This window comes from Chroicocephalus ridibundus, chromosome Z (genome assembly GCF_963924245.1).
Source record: "Chroicocephalus ridibundus chromosome Z, bChrRid1.1, whole genome shotgun sequence".
Taxonomy (NCBI): Eukaryota; Metazoa; Chordata; class Aves; order Charadriiformes; family Laridae; genus Chroicocephalus; species Chroicocephalus ridibundus.
The window spans coordinates 27,264,741-27,282,272 of NC_086316.1; the positions used below are offsets into that span (position 1 = coordinate 27,264,741).

The following is a 17,532-nucleotide window of genomic DNA, read 5'->3' on the forward strand; positions in this document are numbered from 1 at the left end:
TCAAATAGTTTCTAACCCTGTTTTTGGAGCTGATGCCTGTTGTGAAAAGTGAGGAAAACCGGCCAAGAGTTACGGCATGCAAGTCAAATTCTAGCCTGAAGACGTAAGGCATGCAGTCAGATTGTAAGGAAATGAGCGTGCCAGAGCTGAGGGCTTGGTTTGGGAAGTAAGAGATGCACCCGCATGCCCTGTGAAGGTACTTTAAGTACAACATATGAATCCAGAAGTGCTAAACTTGCTGGCATGATTAAAGTCTAAAGACTACGTAACATCCGGGTTTTTCCTACAAGCAAATTCTACTCATTTCATAGCTAAAAAACTAAGGTGTGTTACAGAAAGACCTTTTGTTTTGACATTTTTATCAGTAACAGTAGTGAAATTATGGTTAACTCTTGCACGAAATTATGGTTAACTCTTGCATGAGGCAGACAATGTGTCATTTTATGTGGACTTCCCACCTTAGTTTTCAGGTGTTTCAGGTGTTTTAAGCTGCTGTTACCACTTCAAGTGAGAGATTAAATTTCTGAAGGAGTTCATAAGCAGTTCACAGATGTGAAATTTAACAAACTTTATTGCCAAACTTGATACCCGTACAAAACATACTGTAAGTAACACCTAGAAGGACAGCCTTCAATAAAGGTAAAATTAAAGATTAGGCCTCTTGTCTGCTAAAGCCACCACCTCTCCTGATGGTTAATAGTGTCTCAGCGTTTATTTGTACCCCTCTACTGCTCTCACAGCTTGTGTATTTACTCTAATGGGTGTGTCAGGAATTCTTTTACTCCCTCCACACAGTGTCCATTACCGTGACATTCCAGTGCACTTTATGCGCTATTATGGAACTTATTACAACTAGCTAACTAAATACTACTCTTACTAATAGAAAATAATGCACCACAGTTAACAAAGGAAAATCAGATTTCTGTGTGAGCTGCCTGCACGCACTATTTTAGCTCATGTATGTCATCATTGCTTCTGAAGGAAGAGTTGAAAAACCTCTCAGTCCGCCTGTGAGCTTGAGAACTTTGTACAGTCAGTTACTCTGTTCCTCTACGGTTATTTTCTTAGCAGCACACCCAAGCTTGTACCCTTCCAAACAGAGGTTCAAAAAAAAGGCCATTTAAAAAACCCCTCTGTTGGAAAAGCCATACAGATCAGTATGAGACTCAAGCCAAACACGGCACCTGTAACTACCAAAGGTTTAAGAAATATCAAACAAAAGCCCTGTATATTCCCAGTTGACAGCTTCCACATTTTACAACAATGAACAGAAGATTACTTGATAGTTAAATATTTTTTTATGCATGGAGAAGTGATACAAAATGATTACTAAAATAACAGTTACAGTTTTGGTATATATACTAAATCTGAATAGTCTGACTTACTTTCCTGACCAAGTACTACTTTGAATTATGAACTCCAGGAGAAACAGGAATGAAGAGAACACGATATCAGTTTAATCTTATCAGTGTCTCGTTAAGCTATGTATTAAAAAAATAATTTCTAAGAATTTCATCTTTACAAATAACAATTCAATGATACAAAGTTGATATCCTTTTTAAAAAAAAAATAAAATTGCTGTCTTCTCTATAATGGAATTTATATTAAAGAGATTTATCAACATATCAGTGTCCACAGTTTGGCAGATTAGGAAAACATTAGAGGCCTTCAATCCAGTGAAGTCATCATTACTTGGCAATAGGAAAGTTTATATATGCCATGCTAAAGTAAAAACACATAGCGTGTCACAGGCATGTAGGAAAGAAAAGTAATAAATCATCTAAATATTTCAGTTTGTGTTGCTGAATCTCATTTCAACAGCACAATCTGACAGATAGGAATTTAGCATGAGTCAGTAAGAAAAAGACACATTTATTTACTGGTCACCCATGTGAATGCGCGTAAGGAGGTGAAGATGACAGTCAAATTTCTTGGCTGAGTGGCCTGCTGTCAGGCTCAATTCTTAGGACTGTCTATAGAGCATCCTTTAGCTATCGCTAGAGCTCACTAGTCAAAAACTGATTTTTATCAATGCCTGCACCATTAAAGACTCAATCTATTTTCCAGCTGGCTACTTATTCACTAACATTAATCAAACATAAGGCAGAAGAAGAAAACCACCAGATGTTTTTAAAATGTAACTGGAATGATATTTTCTTGAAAAATTACATATTAATCTCACGCATTAATATCTTTTACTATTGATCTTACGTCCATTTCATTTCACAAGAGCAAAAGATATGTTCCTAACATTACCCTAAATGTAAACCAACCCACCCCACAAACAAACAAACACTCCCCCCATCCCACTTTGTCAGCATTTACAGCCCTTTGGGACAGAAAAATAATTGGTTCAAACAGAAATCTCAGCCTTGACAGTCTGACCCTCCACTAAAGAATATCATACAGAAAACTAACAGCATCTGCAAAAATACACAGATCATCCCTGAAAAAGACCTCTAGGGCAAAACTTGCTCTACTCTACTTTCTAGTTGGTAACATTTCATAAGTAAGGTTGATCAGTTCCTTCTTTTGATAATGCCCGAGAACTGACTCTGAACAAGTTGGTAAATTCTGGTACAGCATCCTTCCAGCTTTGTTATACCCATTGTCCCTGTGCAAGCATGACTGTCTTCTGGTTTTAAATCTTCAGGGAAATAGCAAAGCTGAAGTCTGAATCCAAAACTCTCAAACACAAATTTAATAAAAAATAATGAAAATATTTTCTGCTTACTAACAAATGTAGTACTGGCTGTGTACAATGCTAAAAAAAGTTCTGTCTTCCAAGGCCCTTGTATTTCACCAACATGCAACAAACTATCCTGCTGCAGGTTCTACAGACAGAACCTCCTCTTCCATGATGTCTTGGAGGAGGGAAGACAAGGGGGTAAAAATACAAAAACAAAGTAAAAAAGGAATGAACAAGTGATTCTTGGTCAAAGTGTAAGGACACTTGGTCATAAAAGGGTAAAAGGCTGCATCAAGAAGAGCGTGGCATCCTCCCCCTCTCCTCTGCCCTGGTGAGGCCGCACCTGGAGTACTGTGTCCAGTTCTGGGCTCCCCGGTTCAAGAAGGACAGGGAACTCCTGGAGAGGGTGCAGCAAAGGGCTACCAAGATGATCAGGGGACTGGAACACCTCTCTTATGAAGAAAGGCTGAGGGATTTGGGTCTTTGGCCTTTTCAGTCTGAAAAAAGGAAGACTGAGGGGGGATCTTACATCTTATCAACGCTTATAAATACTTAAAGGGTGGGTGTCAGGAGGATGGGGCCAGGCTCTTTTCAGTGGTGCCCGGCAACAGGACAAGAGGTAACGGGCACAAACTTGAACATAGGAAGTTCCATCTAAACGTGAGAAGGAACTTGTTTACTTTGAGGGTGGCAGAGCACTGGAAGAGGCTGCCCAGAGAGGTGGTGGAGTCTCCAACTCTGGAGACATTCCAAAACCGCCCTGGACACGTTCCTGTGCAACCTGCTCTAGGTGACCCTGCTCTGGCAGGGGGGTTGGACTAGATGATCTCCTGAGGTCCCTTCCAACACCCACCATTTTGAGAAAACAAAACAAAAAAACGACAGAAAAGAGAAGGCATTTACTTGGCAGCATTATGTGCAAATAAACTGAACTGGTGGCAGAATATGTAGGTTCTGGTCTCAGCTTTAACACCACACTGTCTCAGAAACCCAGGTTATTGTTTTAATTCTGTGTATTCACACCTCCTCACGTTGAAGCTCTTCAGAACACACACTGTTTTCTCAATACATCACTGAAAAGCAACCCCGAGTGACAGCTCATATGTTAGTTTTTAGATGCCTTTATCATAAGGTAAAATAGTAATTAATGAAAGTTAATTGCACCACTTATTGGCAAGGCAATGAAGGCAGTTCCTGCTTAAACCATAAAAATGTAGACACTATCCTTCTAACAAGAAGTATTTCATTCTCTGTGTGTCAGTCTTCCATGCTTATTTAAGCAACACAAAATACATGCATGTAAGTAAGTTAATAGTTAGCTTCACAACACTTGACGATATTAAGAAGTATTTAAGGAAAAAATCCATTAAGCATCTAATTTCTTAGATGATGATACCTATTGTAAAAATCTCTTTCCTGAGAAGATTTAAAGTGCTATCCAGGTATTGGATAAGATAGGTCAGTTTGCATTCTTTTATTCGTTACAATTGGATGTATTTTTGAGTCTACTGTTTCCAATGATTAGGTAACTTCTGTTGATTGTGAGGACTCCAACCTGACACGTCTTCTCCACTAAAAACACTTTCCAGTGACTTTACTGAAGTGAGATGGAACTGATCACATGCTTGATTGACCCCAGGCCTATCCATTTTGGTGGAAGGGACCAAAGAGAAAAAGAAAAGCAATTTTGTTTTATTTTCAAGGCAACCAAATACAAGAGGTTGTAAGCAATGCTATCACGGGAAAACTTTAGGTTCACAGTTGTGGGGTTTTTTTTCTAAATTTGCTCGTCAAGTTCCTCTTGCTCTTCAAAGCTCCACCTGACAACCAGAATGGCTTCTGCGTCCAGACCTTATTCTGCTTTGTAATGACATGTACCCAAGCACAGTGATCACTGGGAAGGTGACCAAATCCTATAAAAATCTAGTGAAGAGGAGAACATGTCAACACCGGAAACCTAGAAGTTTCTCAGTCTTCAGAGAAAAAAATGGGTTGCCTAGTATGACTCACATTGAGACTTTGCATAAATATCACTTTTAAGCAAATTCTTTTAGTAGGTCCTTTTAAACATATACACAACTGAAAGAAGTTTATATGGCTTTAACACATGTAAACAGCAAATGACAGAAATAAATGTGCAGCAATCTAATAAAGAATTGAACTATGCAATTTTGCAACTCAGTGAAGCACTAAATAAAAACTGCTTAAGCAGCAGGTGAGTAGTATGCCTTCCTATGAATCACTTGAAAGCAGAAGAGTCCATTGCACATGCTGCACAGTAGTGTATAGTTTACTAGAGAATGAACACTCACTCCCTTTTATGCTCATTTTTCTTTCTGGGGTCAAACTAACAGCCAAAATGTGAAGTCAGGTTCTGAATTCTTTATGAAACAGATATACAGAGAAAGCACTGAAGAAAATTTACTCAATTTTTTTTGTTTTCTATACTACGACATGAAAATCTAAACACAATATTCTATTTCTGAAGGATTTCCATGAGGAAATCCACACGAAACAAAAGCCTCACAATACGCTACGCTACAACAAAACCACCATATTTATTGTAAGTGCAGATATCCTAAAATGCAGGAAGAGAGTAAAGGAAGGAAAATATAGCCATTTTAACTACTCATAGTTTTCTTTTATTTCAGTTCATAGCATGTTGTGATAGTGAAACTATCTTCAGCCAAACCAACAAGCGTTCTCTCTACCTGAACAATTGTATGTTCAGAAGCAAAGCAAATAAAAGTACCTCAAAGACTTTCTGAACAGATGGTGTTGTTTTGCTGATTTATATGATCTCAGCATTTGTACGCTGTTACAGTATTTTCTTCTATTTGTCTGACATAATACTCATGCCATGACATTTAAAAAACAAAACAAAACAAAAAAGCAGGGGAGAGGGTTTGGTTGGTTTTGCTTTTATCCCCCAGATAAGTAAAGTCTTACTGCAGCCAACACTGACTGTAAGTGCAAAGGATTTACAGCCTGTGCCTGTACCAGCAGGTAAATAAACAGTCTGCTCTGTGGAGCAGAATTAAGTATCCGGACAGAGACAGAAAGCCAATACTTTACAAATGGGACTGTTTGGTACTGACTGCCAGAGGCATCTGCATGCAGCTCTAACTACTATTACTCATGAATCTCTCCAGATACAGTTTGTTATCTTGACTCTAAGTAGCTCTCTCTAGTTTGTTTCTGCATTAGCCATGATGAATGCATTTTGGAAACTCTGATAGCCAAAGATTAAGTCAATATGAGTCAAAGAAAAAGAAGAAAATGCTAAGGTTCTTCAAAATGGCTTGCTTAGGTTCTTCCAGTCAACCAATACTCACCTACATAGGCTTCATCATCCACCGGCAAGGGTACTGACATGCAGAGGTAGGTATCGGACTGTTAAAAGACAAAAGAACAGAAATAAGTTTTAAATTGGGACTATTTAAAATTAAAAGAGTAGAAACAAAGCATCAAAATTCTCTACACTTTCTGAAGATGAATGTGGGAATACTGAACAAACTAATATATAAAAATTCTGTATTTATAAGCCTTAGCAGTGAATTTATTTGCAGTAGTTAACACTGTCCCCTCCCCACCCACTAAAAACTTGAAGAGGTAAGAGTACCTTCCAGATGTCCAAATAAACAGCATGAATCAATGAGTGTGCTACATAAAGTGAAAAGAATTATTGAGCTTCTGATTCATTGTGTTCTTGGTATGCACTACTTTCTCAGTATTTATAAACTTACTATAAGAATCAACCGCACTTGAGTAGGGGGGGCTGCTGATCTCCTCTCTCTGGTGACCAGCGACAGGACACAGGGAAATGGAATGAAGCTGCACCAGGGGAAGTTCACATTGGACATTAGGAAAAGGATCTTCCTGACTGCCAGCTGGTCCCTGGAACGGGCTCTCCAGGGAAGTGGTCATGGCATCAACCTTGTCACAGTTCAAGAAGCATCTGGACAGCACTCTTAGTCATATGGTTTAGTTTTAGGTAGTCTGAGAAGCAGGGAGTTGGACTTGACGACCCTTATGGGACTTGTCCAGCTTGAGATATCCTATGATTCTATGACTTCACATCCAAACAGATTTCTACGTATAGCAGTATTTCACCCTATTCCAAGATTTATACAACTGGACCACAAAGTGTAAAAACGCCATGCCACTGCAGCAGCAAACACAGAAATACATTTATTTTTGATTCATGCACATAATTCTATTATGATCAATGAAAATATTCTTCTGTAGGCATTCTAACTAACAGCATTTGTCCTTCTAAACAAAGAAAAAGAGCATAAGCAATTGAAAAAGAAACAATTCAATATGTGATTGTCTTGCTTAAGCACTGTAAAGGACTAACATTTTCCTGGAGCAACTGCGTGAACATTCTACATAAGATACAGAGTAATGGGCGCTCCTGGCAGAGAAGCTATCAAGAATGCCCTCTTCATGATGCTAAAGTTGCCTTTATTGCCTAAAAGACTTTTAGTTTGAGTTTAAAATGCCCAGCATGTAAGCATTGGACATATTCCTGGATTAATATATGAACTAATTAAAATGCAAACACAGTAAACTCAGAGCAATGCCCACAAACAAAATCCATGTTTTCCATCTGCAAGCACCTTGGATAACTATGAAAGAACTTGCAATATAAAACAAAGTCCTTGAGAACAGTAAAACCTAAATATGGCAATCTTATTGAAAGGAAAGCTCTTACTTCGTACGTCCAAAAAAGTCAGTAAATCATTGGAACAGCACAATGCACATGAACTACACAAACAAAACATGAAGTCAGTCTCATCTTTGCCAGTTAGATGAAGGGCAGGTCCTACAAAAGCACCATCTAGAAAAAAACATCACCTGCTTTACTGAGATATGTGGCCAAAGATGGTGTAGGATATCTAGATTGCTATTGTAAGAAATAAATTTGTTGCCATGGTTTATTTACATGTTACAGAGATTAGGCTATGAAGTCATCAGTGTGGCTATTGGGTTGATAGCTACACTATTCAGCATTTTAAATCTTTTTTCCCCCCAGCTTTTAAGGGAAAGGAAAGATGTCAGCTACCGGAACTCCACTACACATATGAACTCAAAATCTGACAGGACTTTCACTTTCACAAGAACTATACTAAACAGATGCAGACAGAATCCCTGCCATGAAAAACTTCAAACCTAATTTAAAAGAAGACACTGCAAATAGCTGTAAACAATTAAATAAAACTGAGAAGGGCAGGTACAATGGTGATAACAATATGTGATTACACAAAGCAGTGATCTACAGAGATAAGAAACCATTTTTGGTGATTCTGCCAGAAGACAGGAAGGTTGGCTGATACAACTGATGTGAATGCCTTTATGTACTCTAGTTACACGCATTTATAGAATGAACATACTAAACCCTTCTATAAATAGAAAAGGAAATATTCTACCTTTTCCATTTAACCTAGGTTCAGCAGTAGATTTTTTTAAAAAACTTAATTTAGAACCTTATATCCACACTTTGAAAGTGAATGGCAGCAATGCTTCACATTGCAGTAGAAATAAACTGATTTTTTTGTCTTTAAATACAAATTGAATTTAGAAACAATGTGGACTAAAAATAAGGATGACATGTTTTTTTAAGTATTATTTACCTAATTAAGAATTAACTTAGTTAAGAACAGAGTATTATCACTTACCACGGAAGCAATGGCTGAGATTTTATAACTTGTGTCGTAACATCTACATAGATTATTAGAAGTCTAGATGTACTAATATTTTTGGCTTTCTTTTTTAATCAAAGACTGTTAACTGGAAATTATAAATGTAGTAAAATGGTATTCTGCTACTCATTTATCTGAGCTGTTGCAGAACTCAGTCATGCCTCTCTGCCTCAGTGTTATAATACATCTACAAGTAGCAACTGTCCCAGTTAAACATTCTTCTTCCATGTTCTTTTTCGTCTCTCTTCAATACCGATGTACTCTGCATTGTATAGTTTAGAGACACGCTGTTAGGTAATCTGATATGCCTAATCCTAAAAAAAAGCAGAGTTTTTTTTTAAGAAAAAAAAATAAAATGTGAGATCCTTTGGCTTGGAGAAGAAATGGGGCGTGGGCAAGGGGCTGTGGGAGAAGAACGGGAATATTCGAAGTTTTTTACTTTCCATCTGTTTGTTATTGTTTGTATTGCCTTCCATTAGTCATCTTCAGACTGTTCTCCAAAGTAACCTGAAGGAACTCCATTTCATTAATGAGAGATCCTGGCCAGCAGTTACTTTGACGTGACAAGCCTATAGATGATCAGTACAGGCAAAATATTGAATTGTTAAAATTCCATACTACTCATGGGCTAGTTTCATATCCCTTATCCATTCCTACTGCCTACATTGTTTTTAAGAAAACTATCTCCTCTTCTTCCCTATGAAAATGTACTTTTCAAAAGCAGAGAAATCAGGAAGCAAACGCGAAAAATTACCCTAAATACAATCCTTTTCAAAATGCTCCCAATAACTTCTTAAAAAGAAAGAAGCATGTTTGAAAAAAAAATAATTCCAAGATTATCTATGGGGTAAAATTCATTTGACAGATTCATGACAGAAAGAACTATCACTGTCTATTAAATATGATGGTCTGGACTGAAACTCCAAGCCAGCAACCTCTCATTATTACTGTAAAGAGGGAGGATATGTTTTAGTTCTTGCATTACTACTCTCCTAGCCTACCTCTTACGGTTTTCCATAAATAACTCCTATTAGGTATAATCAGCGAAGAGAGCGCTTGGCCAAATGGATAATGCAGCCAATCAATGCGGTCATTCTGAAGTCTTTACCATTAATGGCATGAAAACTCATCCTGGCATAGTCACAAGGGTTTTCAATTTTGTTTCTGACATACAAGCCGGGTTGTATTTAGCTAATAAGACAAAATAAGCAAATGAAAAAACAGCTATTGGCTTTAACAAAACAGATTCTGGTCGCTTATCTACAGTTGTCAATGTTCCAGACTTCAAACACAAGAAGAGCAGGAACATCCTGACACTAAAGCATTACAAAAGGCACATTGCAGAATCCACAGTATTCTATCCTGTTTTCTCTACTTCACCGTTAAGTAGGTCTGTGAGCATGAGGGTGCTTATTTGATCCATCTTCATAAGAAAATTATGTAGGCTTCAACTTGTGTAAGAAACAAGCTCCATGCCATTCCCTCCCATCTCTTTTCTTTGAAGGAAGAATCTTTGTTATTAATAAGGGTCATTACTGACTAATAATTGCATGACTTCTCATAAGTCTCTGGTATCAATACTCACTGTGACAGGGTCCAGATTCATATATGTAACTAAATTCGACTTTTTACAGAATTTCAGCCTAAGTAATAACAGAGTCATTCAAACAACTTTCTCCAGAGTCTGAGCAAGTCTTGGGGCATCTTAGGTCAAGATCTTAACTTGACTGTTGTAGCAACAGTAAAGAAAGAGGTGCCAGCAATTTATGGATATCTGAGTGATCAGATTTCCTTCTCATTTTATGTATTTTTATCTGGTATGGTATACCCAAGCAAAATGGATATGAGAAGAAAAATTTTAACCAAAGACTTCAAACTGATAAACTAAAGTAACGGAATATGCAGATATTAGGAGTCACTGCTGACCTACGGATAGAAGCTCAAGGTAAGCAGTTTCAAAAAAAAAAAAAAAGAAAGAAAAAGAGGAGAGACTTGCAAAATCCATTAGACAAGAACCCCTCCAAAAACAACCTGTCCACACTAACAATATCCCACCAAATAACACCTTTTACCACATTTTTGTGCCTTTAAAAATATTTATGAAGTTTCACATGTGCATTTAAGAACTCAGCCAATGCTGTACCAAAATTAATTTACCAATCAAAAGTTTGTTCAGCCTCAAACATAGTAGTAACTAATTTAAAAACCCAAACAAACTATTATTTATGAGCAAAATTACTTGAGATACAGTTTTAATTGCCCTGTAATTTTTTATCATTATTTCTTATTGGAATCATAGCAAACACAGGTGTTCACAGCAGCAAAACCATGTTACTGGTAAACATGTTTCCCCTACATTCTTAATAATGCTTTCACAAAATAGCCTTCAATTTGCTTAACAATACTGAGTTTTGTATCTGAAATCTAGAGTTTTCAAAATGAGCTGATCCCGTTTCTTCATGGAAGACACAACATACAGCTTCCTGTTTAAATAATAAGTCCTAACATAGTATTAATTTACTGTGCAGAAGGATAATTTTCTTATAATTATCTTAAGTATAAAGAATGATTACAGAATTTTTCCCTCAGAACTGAAAAAGCCCATCAGTCTTCCTCTCCACAGCTCTTAGACGTCCTGCACCCTTCTACAGCACACTAAAATTACTCTTCATATAACATATTAGCTGCATTTTTTCCCACTGTGCAACTGGAATAATTATTAAGAAAAAAACCAGAGTATTTAAGTACTGCAGATATTGTTTCCCCCACTTACGAGAGGTGGTACTGTTCAAAAGCACCAACAAATATAAACCACATTTATTAACCAAGCTGGAGAACTATTCTACCTCATTGAATTCCACATTTGTATTGCTTGAGCGTACAGTTCAGTGACCCTGTTTGTCAAGGAGTGCTCGGAACAGTTTCACACGAATGTCCATGTTTGGTACTCGCGCAGAAAGCCAGCACACCTTGCGGGCAGATCAGCACAGTTAGTGCACTCCTAAGCTGCGTAGGGAGTCGGTTCTCACTGATTCACCCATGGGGCAGACGCAGCCACAGAATGTAAGGCACTCCTACCCCCCACCCCCAAACCCCCAAAGTCACTACAAGTCTAGTAACTCATTGGAAAAAAATGCAAGATATTGGGCAACCTTTCCCACAGCCTCGACAACACAAGACACACATGAATTGAATTTTGTGCAACTAACCTACCAATGCAAGGACAGATGTTAAACTTTGCTCCAGCCATTTGCAAATCATTCCACCAAGAACTGTACCACCCCCACCATTACATGGTGCTACCTAAACAGGCAATACAGAATTATTTGGGGTTTCTTTTCCCTCCTCCTCTTGTTTTAAAATGTGTACATATTTCCTCCATGAGCCAGGTATACATTTTATGGAGTTTAAGCTGTATGGTAGCCGTATGCCCCCACATTAAGAGAATTCAATGATTCCTACAGTAATCATTCCAAAACAACAACGTGAATGCACATAATGTAGGTACAACCTTACTGGTAGTACCAAAAATTCATCTCGGTTCCAGTGAATACATGCCGGTGGTTAGACTTCTTGGAATCCAAAGAGATTATTTTTCAGTATCTGTTTTCAACAATAATCATCTGGGAAGCTGGTGTATCAAGGAACTTGGAAAATAAAATTAAATACAATTCTACAGTGATGCCATGCAATAACTCAAGTCAGCAGCAGTACTGTTTCCGAAGTTCGCTTTCTTCTTCCAGACTGGAGATATTTTTGACTAAACAATCAATGACTCCAGCCCTTCCAGAACAATTCTTGTGTTACACTAACCTTCTGATTGTACATCTACTGCAAGTCATACTGCTCATAAATTGTAGACAAAGAAGTAGTTGGTTCCATTAGACATCTTTCTGTTAGCTAGCTGTGACTCTAAGTAAGAAATGTGACTGTCATGTGTGCATGTGCTTGTGACCACCAAGAGAGAAGGAGGACAGAAGAATTCAGTTTGTGAAGTCTTCTGAAACTACAAACCTGGGGCCAAACAGTGAATTCGGTATTCTTAACAATCCAGTTGAACTAAAATTTCCTTTTTACAAAAAAATGCAGGACAAAGAAGAGCTAGCACAGAACACACTGGTGTTGCTCTAAAGATAATCTTCTGTTCTCTAGAATGTAACTCATTCACATCTTCAACACTAATTTCTGCTCCTCCTCCTTGATTTTTTTTTCTTTTTTTTTTTTTAGTTTTCCCACCTTTCCCACATAAATTGTTACGCTTGAGAACTCAGGAACTGCAATTAGTCATAAGCAAAATAGTGATACACCTCCAGAAAGCCCTTAATAAAGCATTTCAGCAATTGCACTCTTCCTCTTGCTATTTGGTTTATTTTTGCATCTTTCATTAATAGAGCTAAACTTGTAGACAGACCCTGGAAGGAGAGACCTGTATCTCCAACTGGAAGGGACCTGTAAGGAACATCGAGTCCAACTCCCAATTTACGCTTTTATATAAATATCAGTATGGACAGCTTGAACTTACAGCAGATCCACAGTCACTAAATACATCTGCCCACAACTGGGGCCAGGAGGTACATGAAGAAGATAGCGAGTTAGAAGGAAGCCACTGTAGAATAATTTCCTCTCTAAAGAGGATTCTTCCCTTCCATGTTCTTTCTGCCACAAAAATGAACTAGCGGCACTAGAATTATGAAGCTGTTGGTTATCTCCTTCTGTGAACTGCAAGAAAACAAAGACTGTCTTTTCTGCTATTGCTTCTTGCAGAGTATGTCAGTGTTTAACTTGACGAAATGGGAACTAAGTTTCTTGTACAGTTAGTGTGGAACAGTGTGGAAGGAGGAAGGGAAATGAGGATAAGGGTAGGTGGGACTGAGAGAGGAAAATAAAAGCTAGACTTAAAAGTACTGAAGGCTAGTTATTGACTATTTTCACCTACCTTTTTAAGAATTAACTTGGCAAGTTGCTTTCTGTTGCTGTACTTTCCCCCCGCCATCCTTTCCCCAAATCTACACTAGACTGTAGCATTTCTGTTTATTGTGTATGTAAAGGCTGTTGGCTATAGATACACGTGAATGTGAAAAGCATTATGTCCTCTCTATTAAGTATCACAGCCTTTTCTTGTTGGTGTTGGGTTTTGTTTTTCTTAATAGGAACATGAAGTGACTGACCCCTCCCTATGCGTTTCCTAGCTCTTCAACTAGTATCTCCTCAGGTGAAAATGTAATTACAAGCGTGCACCTGGATGAACTGAGAGTCATTTTCACTCTTTCTGAAACAGAAGTTTAGTATTTTACTGTAGACAAATAAGATGTAGTAGAAACTGTATTTCTGTTCTGCACTTGCTGGAATGACACCACTTGCTCTAAATTACAAGTTCCAGAGGGGTGCTCCTCCATAGCTGAAAATCTCATTTTCCCTTCAGTATTTTTTGAAAGTGCTATCTGCAACAATGAGTCATCATCTACTGCAGCACAACATCCTGCTCATTCCAAGCACCTGCAGCCCTCTAAAAGAGATGTAGGGTCTTTTAATGACACACGTAATTCCCTGCATAGCTTCGCTGCAAAAAAACCCCACCATTAATCACTGTTTATCTTGCTTAAAGAAACTATATGTGAAAATGACAGTAGAATCTCAGACTTTTATATGAATCTTAAAAATGCTAATTCTAGTGTTAAAAATGTTAATTATTGTCATCATTTTTACTTGCTTAGGTCAGTAGAAGATAAGCAACTTAAAACCTGAAAGAGTGTACCATTATAACTTGTTTATAGTAGTTTTTCTGGAGTATTTTAAGGCTTTAAAGCACTGGGTCAAAAGTATTACCCTCATAAAATGCTCTTTGGTTGTTGTCTCTCAGCTTGACAGAGTTGCAGCGATGTTCAATTTAATATAACTAAATTCACTGAGGCATCATCTGAAATGTGGTGTAAACTGCAACTCTAAATGAAATATTTCACTTTAATAAAACTCAATTCTTGTTTTAATAAACTTCAGCAATTCAGTTAATGAAACTAACTTTTTACAAATAAAATTAATCAGACAAAAAGATTTTTCTCTCCTTTGAGATCACTCTTCTGTTTCCTGCCTTTCTCTGGACATACATATATCTGTAAAAGTTACCCTGGTTTTTTTGTTCTTTTTATGTGAGTGATATTGTAGGCAAGGTTTTATCTTCCTAGCTTATAAAAAAAAAGAGCAAGCAGCAAAAAGAAAAACTGCATTTCTCTCACCTGCTTTGGCGTCACCCCAGGCATGCGAATGTCCAATGCAAAATCTGAAAGACCAAGTGAAATCACCGGCCGGTTGCTTCCAAGGCATTCACTGGAAAGAGATCTGGTAGTATCTTTATACCTTGAAAACAAGGAGGAAAGATTTTTTAAAATACTGATTTTTGTTATGCCTTTCTAAAAACAAGGGTCTTCAGACTTAGTAAAGAAGTTTGACAATGCCGAGTAGCTCCAGGAGTGATCTGGAAATTTCACCCCTTCATGAGCTGAGGAAAATATCTTACTTTTCAAGCAGTTACTGAAGCAGTTCCTTGGAGCAATCAGACAGACTAGTTTGGAAAACATCACCTGAAAACATAAGCTGTCATCTCATCTATATAATTGCCTGAGGTACAGAAAATTAATTCACTAGAAAATGTAAGGTACTGTTAATCATTCACGACAGTTTGGGATTTTTTTTAAAGACTATGTGTCTAATGTGTAATTCAGTACAGATTAAATTTAAATAATGTGTAAAGGGGAAATTTTTAATTCCAACACCACGACATTTATAGTAACTCCTATTATAAGTAGGAAAGTAAAACGGTAAGTTTTACAACTTCACATGAATATCAAAGTCTGTATTGAATGCAATATATAAACAAATTGTGAAAAATAAAGAAATAGATCACCATAAGGAACTAGATGGTAAGGCATCTGAAACGTGATGCATCATTGGTAGAAATTTTGATTATGTAAATTCATACATATACATAAAAATATAGAAGTGACATGGTAACTACAGTGCCAAATACACCTCAAAACCAGAAAAACACTTTTTTTGGAGAGCTAAGAGGCTACTTCTCTTGTACACATCACATTACAATTTACCTATGCAATTTTGCATTCAACCCCCCCCAAATTTCTCAGGATTGCCCAGTTTTAAGCTATTTATTGCTATCTCGTTAAAACATAATTTTATACTGCAAGCTAACTCAAGCAGCTGCAATGTATTTACTCCCTGTGTGGTCTCAAATACACCTGTGGCGTTATCTAAAAAGTTCTATTAATTGTTATTTTATCATCCTAAATGCACATTTTGTAGAGCAACCTCTGGATTAAAGGAGATTCTTCAATATGACAAGAGTGCCATTTCAAAACTGCAGAAAAAAAAATCAGAGCAAGTGAGGAAAACTGAACAAACACCACGCACATTTTTATCTAGGACATGCTTTTTCTTACTTCCATAATATCGTGACTGCATGCATTCAACACATAAGGTCTTCCTGCATAACCCACCTCTTGAAGACAGAAAGTGGGCTTCTGAAACCCGAACAGATGTTTTGAAAAACAAGAAACAGTATTAGCAGGTTGTTAACGAGGCCAGCCATGTCCACCCTGCTGTTTCTGGACTGATTAAGCGAGCAGAAAAAGGGCAGTGCAGTTCTATCGGCTGTGATCCTGACAATTAGGCGGCAGCAGCAGCAGTATCAATTCACTACTTCATTATTATGTGCTCTGCGGGCATCCTCCAGCTTCTGACAGACCATCTGTCTTGGAAGGTGATGCGCTGTAAATCAGGGAGGTGGATGATGCTGTGTTGTCTTTATTATTAGCTGTAAAAATCTGTTGAAGAATCTTCCCTTGCAGATGGATGACACTGTACTTCTGTCCACTTAAGGAGCTGAAAAGAAGTAGCGCTCCTGGTGCCTTCTCCCCAGGTTATGGAGTTAAATCTGCATGTTACTTATCAATCCACAGTGATTCCAAGTGGCATCGCAGAAACCAGTGTCTGTCATCCTTCAGAACCTGTAAAAATAGAAGCAGATAAAGGATGACTAACACATTACAGCATTAGTTCTCAGCGAATCCCTGTTGAGGCATTTTAATACATTAGTAAGTTCTTTCACAAGCTTTAGCCCAACCCAGTGAAGATTGCACCAAGGCTGTTGATTCCTCCTTTCCCTCCCCTCCCATCCATACAGGGTCAGAAACTGACATGTTTCATATTGATATACAAAACGCGCTCTCAGACACATTTTACATGATAGGAAGACATAGAAAAAAACCTTCAAATATGCAAAAGGCAAAGCATGGAGTATTTCACACCTACAAGCACTAGTATAATGTGTTCTACAAGCAGCAAGAAAACCCCAAACACTGACATGGCAAGAATCAAGGTTTGTAAGTTTTATCAACTATCACTAAATGCTTCTGCACATATTGCAGGCTGGGAGAATATAATATTTTTAATGCAACTTGTAATACACCATGATGTCATTAAGATACCTGCTTCTTACATACTATAGTTACTTTCAATACCCATTTCAGAAAACTGATACTTACAAATTATTTTTTGGAAATAGCACAACAAGAACTAAACAGATCAGACTGCTTTATGTTAGTTGAATAGTTTTTTATCCTTTCATATATTGAGGTTGTATGAGCATAAACCATTACTCTCCTCCTTGCTTTAACTGTTCTTACTTCCCCATTTTAGTTGATATGACATTTTAATTTCAAAATCTAAAGTTTCTTTATAAGTATGCTAGAAAATCAGACTGTGTGTTACTGAAGACATATACTATTATTTTTATTGAGCATTCCAAATCCGGCAGAAGAAAAATTTCTAGTCATAATAAAATCAAAAACTTTATATAGTAATTCTTTTCAGATAAATATTAATAGGAAAAAACCAGCCCAAATGAACTATCTCCCAGGCCCTGGAAGACAACGTCAAAATACTGCTATAAGGATGAAATAGGAAAGAAGGATTCTGAGAGGAAACACCATTAAAATTCAAGTGATTTATGAAAAATCACTTCCATCTCTGGGCAGATGTACTGAAACAGCTTCTTAAGAAGCAGAAGTGCTTATACATACACTAGGAAGCCATGCTAGCCACTTGCCTGTTGTTTAGCAGCTACAC

At 37.4% G+C, this 17,532-nt stretch overlaps 1 protein-coding gene across 8 annotated transcripts in view; it reads right to left on the reverse strand.

The window, feature by feature from the left end:
• The window catches only part of PAM (peptidylglycine alpha-amidating monooxygenase), a 150,103-nt gene that overhangs the window by 61,563 nt on the left and 71,008 nt on the right, over nt 1–17,532 (reverse strand). For all 8 annotated transcript variants that reach the window (XM_063321334.1, XM_063321333.1, XM_063321332.1 and 5 more), the window contains 3 exons: nt 15,903–16,412; nt 14,628–14,748; nt 6,025–6,082 (listed from right to left, as the gene is read on the reverse strand). In XM_063321334.1, coding sequence (XP_063177404.1) covers nt 6,025–6,082; nt 14,628–14,748; nt 15,903–15,994 — 271 coding nt within the window. In that variant the 5' untranslated portion in view covers nt 15,995–16,412. The remainder of the gene's footprint in view (nt 1–6,024; nt 6,083–14,627; nt 14,749–15,902; nt 16,413–17,532) is intronic.